General features: G+C 39.3%; 1 protein-coding gene across 4 annotated transcripts in view; it reads left to right on the forward strand.

Annotated features, from left to right (window-relative positions):
• LOC117294246 (serine/threonine-protein phosphatase 2A 56 kDa regulatory subunit delta isoform-like) overlaps window positions 1-12,655 on the forward strand; it is a 50,783-nt gene that overhangs the window by 11,142 nt on the left and 26,986 nt on the right. For all 4 annotated transcript variants that reach the window (XM_033776608.1, XM_033776631.1, XM_033776616.1 and 1 more), the window contains exon 3: window positions 3,285-3,435. In XM_033776608.1, the coding sequence (XP_033632499.1) occupies window positions 3,285-3,435 (151 nt within the window). The remainder of the gene's footprint in view (window positions 1-3,284; window positions 3,436-12,655) is intronic.

A 12,655-nucleotide genomic window follows, 5' to 3' on the forward strand; every position in this document is an offset into this window, starting at 1 on the left:
CAACTGACAAATCTACACATTTTAATGTAGTGGACATTGTTATTGTGTTTGCATCATGGTTGCTCTCACCCTTAGTGTTTAGCCAGAGGGGTGTCTGGATGTCTGTTGGACACCCTTGTTGTAAATTTTGACACCCAGTTCCCTCTGTCAGTGAACAAGTTGGACACCCATTATTTAAATTTCCAGCAAATTTATTAAATCCCGACTTAAACCTCGCTCTCCGATGTGCAGTGCAATGCCATTGGGGATACACAAAATTTGTTATTAAACCAACAGTGTACTTTTGGTCTACTCTATCAGTGACATCCATAGATTGGAAGACATTATACAATGCCATTTGCTAGGAATGATAATTTGGAAATTATCAGCAGGACGCCATAGCTCCGAGTTGATTTCCTGGGGCAGTGATTAGGCTGCAGTAACTATGGGGTACATCCAGACGGTTGGAATTCCGCAAGAATGACCATGGCACAAGAGAATAAAGGGATGCATCATGAATTGTCTGGAGAATAATTATGTACAAAAAGTGAAGATGTGTAATGTAGGGTTTTTTTCTTCTTCAGTGATAGTGGAGCTGTGACACCAAGCACTTGAGCTCTGGGTAGAAAAGCCAGGATGGAATCAACTGGTTTGGGGAATTACATATTTTACAAAAGCTTTTGTTGGATCTAATTTAGAAACATGCAGAGGGCACCATGGTCCTTTTAAATTATTTTTAAATATAATTTAAATAAATGTTTAAAATATTATTTTGTACCCACATCCCCCCCCCAAAAAAAAAAATTTAAAAAAAATAAAATAATAATAAATAAAATAAAGTCAGGGGTGCATTTCACATAGAGTTAATCTTTTGTTGAGTTAGGACAAGTGTTATCAAAAATAAGAAGAAGTCGTCCAAAGATAAAGAATAAGACGGGTACCCTTTACTGAATCTATACCAGTCACTGAGTCTCGAATCACCTGAATCAATGTCTGGACTCATGTGGAGATGTTACAGTTGATGTGTCCTTGTTAATGGATATACGCCATAACATACTGTACACTGTGCTAATTAGTGCATTGATATTAACATGTTCTGGATAATGACCTTTGACCCAAGTGGTATTTAAGGACTGATTTCATGACACTGATACTCAAACACTGTTCTAGTATTTGACAGCTGCTGTAATGTAACATCAACAAGTGCATAGATTATTATGAAAGAAAATTCTAAGATGATCAGTACACAGATGTACCGATGAGCTATCCTAAGTTTTGTGTATTACATGTACGCAGACTACTTCCATACCATCTGGAAATGATATGAACTATTCAAAGGACAACAACCTACACAACGAGTACTATGCATGGTAAATTCTTCCTCTAATGGTGTACTGTATGTAAATCGTTACTGATCGGACAGCACGCAGTAATGTAGATTACAGGTTGGATCTTCATGCGTTTTTCTACAGTGACATCATTTCAGGGAATGGGATGATTGTACCATGACGTAGTGCATCAGTTTCCAGTGTTTGTACGTTCAGGCCTTGGATTTCGTTCTTGAAAGTTGAAGGGGCACTGCAATTTCTGTTGGTTAGGGGCACTTCTATTCTACCTCCATGGTGTGAGGAACATTTAAACCTGTTCAGGGCTTTTGAAAGGGCAAGGGCACCAAGGCATTGTGAAGAATCAGGCCTGCCTGTTTTGGAACTTTGCAAATGGCACTACAGCAAATGCACAGGGCACCACCATGGCAATTGCTGTGGGTGCTATCGCTAATTTCAAGTCCAATAAATCAGTTTGTTTTGATCAGGCATGTCTGCCGCCAGGTGCAATCTGTGAGTGGTACATTCACACACAAAATTGTGAATTATTATTTGTATGTACTGAATGAAATTTATCCGTCACTGACTGTTGGCACATTCCTGTATGCACCAGGCGCATTGTACATGTACATGGCTGTCAGAAACTTTTCTTGATGTCAACACAAAGCGCAGCATATTTATTTATAGACTTTTTTCTCTAAACTTTTGCTCACTAGACTGCGACGATGTTGATGTTGGCACCATGGTGCCAGCGGGGCAGGAAGCAGGCATGGATGTTATGTTCCTCATTCACCCTACACTGTTCATAAGGCCAAGAGGAACAATAGAATGGGATCCTGTATTAATCCCTAGTATTGATCTCCGAACAATGTGGTGAAGAACCTAGGCTTGGGAGATGGTCTTTTACTGCTTTCTGTGAATAGTTTGTGGTTATAATTAGATCAGTAGGGGCATTATAATAGTGGAAGGTTCCTTCATAACTTAGGGGTGGGAACTCAAGCTACACATGACGTGAAGTACGCAGTGTGTAGTAAACATTCCGTATACAACAAACAGTGTATTCTAAGGGAATGATTTCGTCCACAAACTTTGCATAGCAAAACATTTGGACTGAACATGTTTTGTGCACCCCGTCGCAGGCCTGATACTTCTCGGAGTTGCCTCCGTGTCCCCTGGTCATTGCCTTGGTGCCCTTGAAATGATCCAGTACAAATTTGCAATTTCATCATAGGGTGCCCTTTACCAAGAAGAAAATGCCTTGGTGCCCTTGCCCTTTCAAAAACAAAGCATACATGTACAGCCCTGACACTGAATGCTAATATTTAGTAGCGAATGATGATTTTTGTTGAGCAACTTACACAATACAATTTGCGTAACATTTTGATCTGGGCAGTGCTATACAGTTGTACATAGTACATTTGTAAATCGTTTACTGACATACAGTGGATGTATTCACATTGCTCATACATGTACTACATCCATGCCGCACAAGCCAATCAATTTATTCAAAATGGCTTGACAAATTTTGTTTTATATTTTCCAAGATAGTGATTCTGTAAAGCTCATGATACACACATCGGTGGCGCCAGACCTAATAATCTGAGGGTGGAACAAGCTTAAATTTAACGGATAGGGACAAACATGTTTGCTGCTGAAAGAACACTGACTTACCACAGACTTGCATAACTTTGGGTAAAATGGTTAAGGATTAAATTTATTCAATTTTGTCATCAGGGTAAGACTGAGGTTGGAATTGGGTGGTGGGGGTTGGGGCAAAAAAAGTAACTGTTAATGTTATGGGGGGAACCAAAATTCTCTGCAGTGCAGTGCCCAAGCCACTGCATGCACATTATTTTGTTTAAGCAAAAATTGTGTTTTAACAGTTCATGGCCACAGGTTTTGTGGTAAAATGGATTATTGTTGAACATGACTGGAAGTATTTTTACTTGGATTTGACAGTTTACGTTACTTCGTTTACAGACAAGAAATCGCACAACAAATGTACCCCCTCCTACCCAGCTGACCAGGTCAAAGGGCACAGGGCCCTTAGTGAAGAAAGAGAAGAGGCAGGGCTCGTCCCGGTTTAACATCAGCAAGAACAGGGAACTGCAGAGACTCCCGCTTCTCAAAGGTAGGTTGTCATGGCAACAACATCACCCAGACTCCCAGAGCGTCTTTGTTCTGTTTGGCGCCAATCGGTATACATTTACTTTTAATTATGCACTACTCTTTAGCCATGGAGTAATGATGGAGAAATTAAAGCAATATTTGCGACAGTTTTCTATGTAAAGGTTTTGGCCTGTTTGTCATACATGTACTGTATGTACATGGAAAGATGCTTTTGCATTCATGTTAAGGTCATGACCCCCCCCCTTATAAACAAAATAAATTGAAAAGCTGAGTTCAGTGAAAGTGTGTATTCCAATCTAATTCAATATTAGAGTGAACAAAGACAAGATTACTAGAACAGGAGTTGAACCTGCCACCTCTGGATTGTCATGTCGGTGCTCGACCAACTGATCTTTTGGCATAATGTTGGCTGTATCCCCATTTTGTCAATATCTTTGTTCTTGAGTGGGGGGGGGGGTTGCCGGTTAGAAGACTTTCAACATGAAACTGCTGTATAAGCCAGGGATCACACCCAAGTCTGTTACGACCCGGGAAGCGACAGTGCGGGATCACCTTAAGGGAATGCGACAAAGCCAAGTCTTTGTGCTACAGCGATAAGCCCCCAGCTTGCAATAAGACTTAGTCTAGATTCTACAAGGGCCCTGTGTTTGTCTGCTTCGGATTTTAAGAAATCTTTGAAAGAGACGGCACTATGGTATTGTTGAGAAGACTCATCCCAGGGTCATGATTGAAGGAAGCACAATCCTCATCAAACTAAAGCTGGGATGATTTCATTGAAATTCAACTACATATGTAGGTCTTTGATTGTCGTCTCCATGTGCAATTCTTCCTGTACGCTTGCCTTGCAGTGCTCATAATCTAATTAAAACTTGACTTTCTCAAAGAAATGTAATATAAGCATATGGTTTGGGACTAGTGCATTTTGATTGCACAGCTTTTGTAGACATCGCCAACTTATTGTTAGTCAGGAAATCTGCTTTATACATGTACATTGGTTTTGTTGATTGTACAAGGTCAAAATAAAGGAAGCTCTGGTCTTTAATTTGAAAACATGAACTGTTAATAAACATAGCTGTTGTATTGATGGTTTAGTTCAATTTGTTCACATGGAAAACAGAACCAATACCACTATCAGTACAGACCAAAATTACGGGCTACAGGGGATCCATGTGTACATGTTCCATAGCCATGCATTTAAAATCCATGGTGAGATCCCCTGCTTGGGATCAATTCATTTCAGTCATTACCAAAGTCATTACCAAAAGTAAAAAAATAACATAAACATAGAATGTATCAAATGACAATAGCCAATTAAAGGAACGAAATATTGTCTTTTTATTGGAGGTTGTAATAACAAAGGTGGGTAGTCATGCACACATAAATCATTCATGAGAATCACACAATAAAGCCAGGCTCATACTTCCTGCGAATGCCATACAAGTTTTGATGTCACAAATTTGCAACAAATAAATCGCATCAGTTGAACTATGTTCAACTCCTGCCAAACATTCGCTGAAAAAACAGCCATGTGAAGTCAAAATTCTGTCACATTCGCATTTGCAGGAAGTAAACTTAGGCTGTTTCCGAATAGGCAGTTACATCTACGGTTAAGACTGTTGCTTAGTGTGTTGGCGATCCAGCTGTAGCCATGTACCTGGAACCACTAATTCGGTCAAAGCTTCAATGTAGTTTGAGTAGCTCTTTTTGCTGGTGGATAAAAATTGCAGCATCACTCTATGTTTACATGTTTTTGTAGGTCTGGTGCAGTGTTGTAGCTAGACCAATTTTTGTGGTGGGCTCTATAAATCAAAATTAAGTGCACCAAGGGCAAGCGCTTGTAACCAAAATATTAACGCTTGAATATGAGGCCATCATTGCTGAAGTTGGGTAAATCTGTCACTGGGCAGCACAGTGTATTTTGCCGAGAGAGTGCTGGGCAAAATTTGTTCGTGCTTGGCAGGCCCGCCCGGCACCGCCCACCTTGACTACAACACAGGTCTGGTGGTGCTTACATGAACAGTGTTGTGTATTTTCATAGCATGGACTGTATGGACTTTAAGGGGGCAACCCAGATAGCTTGTGGTACATGCAGGAATGTTTGCCAGGACAACTTATCTGATTCTACGTGTCGAAGCCACTAGACAAGTTATGTACAGCCTCAATAAACATTCGTCTGGTACCCCGATGCCGTTAAATGTTGCGGTCCACTTTCCTACATGAATTCAGGCATGTTCAATAAACATTAGACTGGTACCTTGATCATGCAATAATGCCACTCATCATGGATGCTACGGCAGTACAAATGAGATCTGTGTCTCCCTAGTGTTTTTTGCTGGTTTGTTTTTCCTAAATGGGCTCCTTTTTTGAATCGGAGCCAACAATCTCTCTAGGATTTTTTTCTTGACTGTGTTTGATCCAGGGTCACAACCTCTGCAAGTTCATTGGATGTGCCAGTGCTTTAATAGACGAAAACCCGATACTTGGTTATCGGGGATAAATGTCAAAGGTGCAACCGTCAAGCCAAAAATCCTGCTGAAATGTCCGAAAATAGATTAGAATCTGAATGATATGCAATGCTGGTTTAATAGTAAAAGGCAACATACTGTGCTCGAGCGCAATGAACATAACCCAGTCATGTGCTCATGAAAGGGAATAATGTGAGTGCATTGCATGATGCATACCTACATGTACATTATGTGTACACAAGTACCCAACAGTTTGCATTGTGCCTCAGACCTCATAGTGGAAATCTACATAGTACTTGTACCCTAATGCCCCTTATTTTTGACCGCGCGGGGGCGCTATAAATAGTATTTTGATCACTTCCGGGGGTACACGCGATTCGCCCTGCACAAACTAATAGGCGTTCTGTCACTTTTGTTGCGCCGTAGTTTCAATTTGCTTTAGAGGTGGATTATAACGGCTCCTTTTAAAGTCTTATTGTCTGTGATGGATTAGATGTCTGTGGTTATAATGTGTTCCAATCTTTAAAAACTGTTTTGCGTATGAATGAATATACCCCCGGAAGTGATTGAGAGCGCCCTCACGCGGTCAAAAATATGGCCCATTAATGGAAAACATAAAACTGGTTTGGGACAGTTGAAAGGTTGACTGCTTGTTGGGGTTTGTTATACATGTACACTAGACATCCACTTGTGCATTATGTACAAAGGGTCTATATGTACAGATGTACATACAATATACACAGTACATGTACATACCATTACATATAATTTTATTGAATTAATACCAACCAGCATACTGTGTATTTGGAGGAAGAAATCAGACATACTTGTAATGCACACCAGAGAGTTAAAAGTTACTTATTTGTTAACACCTAAAGATTATATTTCGAACTGAACTTATTTTCTATCTCATCATGCAAATACATCAGGGAATTCTTTGTGGTTTTTAGAGTGTACTTTGATTACTTAAAAAGGTCAACTCTACATTGTCTGCAGGTACGAGGAAGTCGTAAAATTTTATTAGAATAATTCACGGTCTGCAAATGCACAAAAATTATACACTGTAGTCATTAGGGCAAGTTGCATTCTCCGAAGCTGGCAAAGAGAAAGCTGTGAAAATTATTGAAGGAGTCTAACAGCTTTGAAAGCAATGAGAGCAATCGTCTTTTCATGGTTTCTCTTTCACTAGTGCATTTAGTTGAAGTTGTCATTGACAGGGGGGCTCTGTTGTATTTGGCTTTTATTCACACAGAAATTTACTGCTTCTTAATCTAATTGTGCAGTGTTGAGTCCCCGGGACTCTTACAAAATTGCAATTTTTTTTTTGTATTCATACTCCTGCTATTTTTTGCAGGAATATGGGAAGATTTATTTGCATAGCGACATTCAGATAACTTTTTTTACAATAGAGGTCCAAATGGAAATTTGGAAGTCAGTTTTTGTTGACTGAATAGAGGCATTGAACCTTAACTGTATACTGTGAAGGGTAACATGCCTGAAACTTGAATATCAAAAGGGCACAGCAATAAAAATAACTTTTTTTTTGTATCCCTCTAATTTGAGGGGCATGGCTTCAATTCTTTAAACTTGCAAAATGGACACTATGGCAATGGGAGACTTTTGGATCGGGGGGGGGGGGGGGCGGAAGGGGTCGCGCCACGAACCCGCCACCTACGTTGAAAATAATCTCATTCTTCTTTCACGACGAGCGCCGGTCGAAGCTCTCCATACAAACATACGCAAACGGTGCGCTGTGTAGTGCACGTACATTCCCTATACAAAATTAAAAGATTTTGAATACGTTCTACCCTTTGAACGCAGGCGCGCGGCCGTTGAGACTGCCTGGACGCGTCCATTTAATCAAAGTGTGCGTTTATCTCTAAATAGTGTTAATTCACCCAATTTTTACACTAGAAAACATCGTAAAATGATTTTTTTCGCATTGCCAACTGCTTCAGTAACTTAATAATTTAATAAGCAACATATATTTAGCGTAAACGACATGTCTTACATACTATGTTTAAGATGTGCGCTTGCCTCAGAATTAACATTACCTGCGGCGAATGTTCCCGTCCGTCAACAGACGATCGTTTGCGTTGAAACCAAGTATAGGCAGAAACCATTTTCTCAAAAATACCTCTTAAAAAAACGTCAAATATCCAGAGGATGTACGGAGGGATTTTGTTTAAACTTTTAGGAAAGACAGTTCTATCCCTCATCATAACGTTCAGTAAAAAAAAAATGAGCGATAATTTTTTTCACATTATGTCGATGTTTACAGCCATTTTAGGGGTGACGTTTTGTAACGAAACTCCCGCCTGGACCCATTCATACATGTTGGCCGCTGCAATAAGCCAACGAAAATTGTTGGTAAAATGTTTAAGCATTTTATGTAAAACTAATCAGTTTCACAATTGAAAATACTCTTACAATAAGTACTGTTATGTTTTTAGTGCTGTTAAAGAGAGCATTTCAGCGGTATTCATGTTATCTTTTCTTGTTTAATATTGTCATCACCTATTTTTAAAATGGAGTGTACCCAAAACGCGCTAGCAAAAGATTGCGCAATACCCCTTCCGCCCCCCCCCCCCCTGTTTTGGGTGTTCCTTTTACACAGTTCTAGACAGTTTTGTTCGTGCTCAAACCTACATGTATGCACGCAATACTGAGCATGTGCATGCAAGCTCAGAGCCGCATACAAAGACCTTCATGTCTGCTGCCGCCAGCGTCTCTAAAGTCTCCTATTATATGTGTGTGGAACTTTTTTGGGCGGGGGGGGGGTACCACAACTGAAATCAAATCTAATGAAACAAGTGAGATTGCTTCTTTGAAGACGGAGATAATTAATGTTACGCCTTCCGAACATCTTGGCTGTGGATGGATGATTCTTGATGATTTCTAAGAAATTGTCATTTTCATTGATAAATGCCCCCTACGATGAACACTTACTGATGTACATGTACATTGTACAGTACCAGAGTAAGTTTTGTTTTTATTGCTTGATTTTTACAGGATAATATTTTTTGAGTTTTAGGGGTAAATGTTTTTTTTTATTTTGTTTATTGCAAGTTCGCCCCAAACAACATTTGGCAAAAGGGCTACAACAAGAAAACATATCTTGCTTCTTTAATCACAAGGAGCAAGGGAATTGAAATTATTTTGATTTGACAATAAATGCAAACCTCACCCTTAAATCTGTGTCTGGATTTACATGTACAGTACCAGCAACTTTGGAGATGATGACCTGTTGATACCTGTTATCATCACAGTCATTATTATAACTTGTAAGTAAACAAGCCACAACTTATAGGCAAAGTATACCTTTGTTTTTTTTTCCGGAACCGTTCGATTGCTTCAATTAAAAGTAGATGTATACATATATATGTACATGTAGGGCATATATGATACAATAAAACTTACATGTATACTGTGAAAATTTCTTGCTGGCAGGATGTGTTTTTGAGATAATATGTCCACGCAGAAAGAAGATTGCCTAAAACAGGAGTACACTTTCTGAAAAACGTTACTACATGTACATTGTAAGCCTACATGTACTATAGTAACACTTCACAGATCTAAATTTTGGAGCCTGATCCAAGGCAACGTGTTCCTTTAAAGGGAGTGTCCTACAGGAAAAGATAACCATTTGTGCAATACATAAACAGGCCTTGATAAAGGGGCACAGTAATTTCCCTTACTGGTAAGGGGGCACTTCTACATGTATCAGGACAATTTTAGCTTGTGTTGGAATTTGCAGAGGGCACCACAGCAAGCACAGGGCACCACAGCAAGTACACATGTTGCAGGTGAAAAAGTAAAGAGTACTTTAACATACAGGGTAACATGATGTACAGGCCGTTTGAATTAATATCAATGTTTAAACATTTTTATTTTTATTTCCAATTTAGTAAGCAAATACACAAAATCCACTTGTTTTTAAATTGGAAAGAACATAGGGAAGAAGCGATGAAACTTAAAAACATTCATTATTTAGAAGTAAAAGGATTACAAAATATGTATGCAGTTAGATTCTTAACTACATGTAAACTGTACATTGTACAAAGCATTATGCCTATGACATCGCGGTACTCTGGTACATGTACATGATGTATGTAGGCCGGCAATGCACCCGTTTGCATTACACTTCAATTGAAAAAAAAAGTTGCATCAGTAAATTGATTGCATTGCAATTTTTTCCACCAGAGTTAATGGTATCACACACAATACTATCACTGTGAGGTGAGAGAAGTGTAGTTTGTCCCCACTTTTATGAGGTCTATTTATTGCAAAATGAGTGCATCACAAAACCGAGTTCGACCTTGGGGCACCTGTTCAAGAAAGGGTGCTCTCAAATGGGTCCTTTTCAGCACACATGATTCAAGAGTCATGAATGGCAAAACATGTTTCTCTTTATCCCCTTCTCTATTGTAGCTGCTAACCCATCGATAATGAGAACAAGGAGAGGGACTTAAGATCAATTGACCCTCGGAGGTTACATCCTTTAAGGAGGTAACCAAGAGAGTGAGAGGAACCTTATTTACCTAACAATTAGGCAAACTCTGGACAGGTATACATTGGTTGAAAAGAAAGTGGCCTTTGCCCCCCTGCGTCAATCACAAAGAGCACCCTGGACGACCCACTGTACTGTAGTACTCATCCATCTTACAAATGCACACATGTACAGTGTAATTCACTGTGCGTGGTGGATTTTGTATCATAGGCAAGTGCAATATGTCACTTGTTTTACTTTTATAGCATGAAGTACTAAAGAACATCAGATTGTTTGGGTGTGTTTTTCTTTTCATGTCCTTGTTATTGGGCTGCCTTTCCAAATTCTGCCTGCTTCGTTCTGATCACTCCGTCATGGTACATACCATGCCATATGCCATATGGCATCTTTTGAATATTGTTGCCAAACCAAGTATTGTTGGCAATTGATTGCACAACAGCACAAGTTAAAATACATGTACGTGGACATTGTGACTGCTAAATAATGGATGAAGAATCATTAGGTTTGACATTGAGGCATTCAGTAACGGTTAAGTGCTAAATCATTAAATGGGGTGCCTGGCAGTTTTCTTGGAACAGTTTGGTGTTTGGATTTCTTATCTTTTTTTTCTTTTGAAACTCATAAAAAATAACCCAATTCGTTTGTACTCATGTTGTCATCAATAATGTCAACTTCTTACAAATGCATTTTGCAGTATGGTCTTCTAGACATTGACAACAAAGTCAAAGAAGTAACATCTGATTCAAAACAATTTTCTGGGCTTGAACAGTCAATCATTTTTAAGGAGTGTGTGTGCAATTGCGCTCTGTCAAACCTCCAAACCATGTCTGAGGAATGCGCTAAATTTAAAGTGGAGTTCAAAACAAAGTGAGAATTGTTTTTATGTTAATTTTTATTTCAAAACATACTCAAATTTTCAGTTCAAATATATTGTTAAATACTACTATCCAGGTGATGATTCTTTAGTGTGTGTTGTAAACCACTGATTGGTTCCAATGCATGCTTAGAACAATTAAAATATATAAACAGTGACAAAAGGGAAGGAAGGAACGTGCAGTTGTAGCCAACAAATGTCAAGGTTTGTTAATCCCAGCGTTCGTTTGCACAGTTTGACATTTGCCACGTCTCAACTCCCCGAGATTGCCAAATGTAAATTGTGACATCCAATATCCAAATTTTGAGTCTGGAAACATGGCAGCCGACAGTGTGAAGAATCTTCAGCGCGTCTACCCTGTAGAGCGAATTTGCAATTTATGCTCCTACTAAATGCTGAACTTCTAACGTCTCCTTGAATGGATAGCATGTGTTTGTTAGTGTACTGTCTGCAGCTTACAATGTAGATGGGAAAGTTTTAAAGGTTATTGTTTTAAAAAAAAAAAACGTTTGGTACATGCTCGTGCACTCTGTCGCTCTAAGCCTTAGCTAATGCAATGATAAACTATGTTGGCAGCCTATCCACGCTTGTAAGTTGTAAGCCACTTTTGTATAAAAAGACAAATGTCTTAAATCAGAGGTTACGCAACAAACCCTTTCAAGTATCCCTTCTTTTCCTCATTGTGTGGGAGAAACAAAAAGTAGCATAGTTAGTGCATGTCTGCACATGCTACAACATGTTGAATATTTAAGTACATGTAAGTTGCCCGACTATACTGGAAAGAGGGCACCCTGGGCATTAAAAATGTCCAGTGTAAGCCAGTCGAGACAAATTTAGTTAAAGGTTAGAAGATCTGAGGGTCTGAGATAAGGAAGAACATTAAAGCAGAAGATGCACTTGATGTCAAACACTTTTACAAAATAATCATGCTAACAGTTTAAGTATTTTTCTTGGAATCTTAAGGTAATATGCTGAAGATCCTTGTCTACAAACATGTAGCTTCTATGAGCATTATCAACTGGAAATTGGTCGGGTCAGGTCATCGGTTTAACATCCTTCCTTTTCAATGTTTGCTGAGTGTGGGGAGGGGGGGGAGAGAGATTTATTGATCTTTCACCTCTCCAATTGGCCAGTTCAATAAACCATCCACCGCATTGCCTGCAGTCACTATGCAGGTAGCGCTTGCGCAAATAGGCTTGCACCCAGACTAACACAACATAAATGTATGGGGTACTTCAATATGGAGCAATTGGCAATGCATGATGAGCACCATGCTACATGTACTTGCAGTCTTGGTTTCAAGTCGGTATCAGTTGTCAACTTCCATTTGGTTATCACCGCACTGTAGGAGCGATGAATTTGAGATGTAACG

This window comes from Asterias rubens, chromosome 1 (assembly GCF_902459465.1).
Source record: "Asterias rubens chromosome 1, eAstRub1.3, whole genome shotgun sequence".
NCBI lineage: Eukaryota > Metazoa > Echinodermata > Asteroidea > Forcipulatida > Asteriidae > Asterias > Asterias rubens.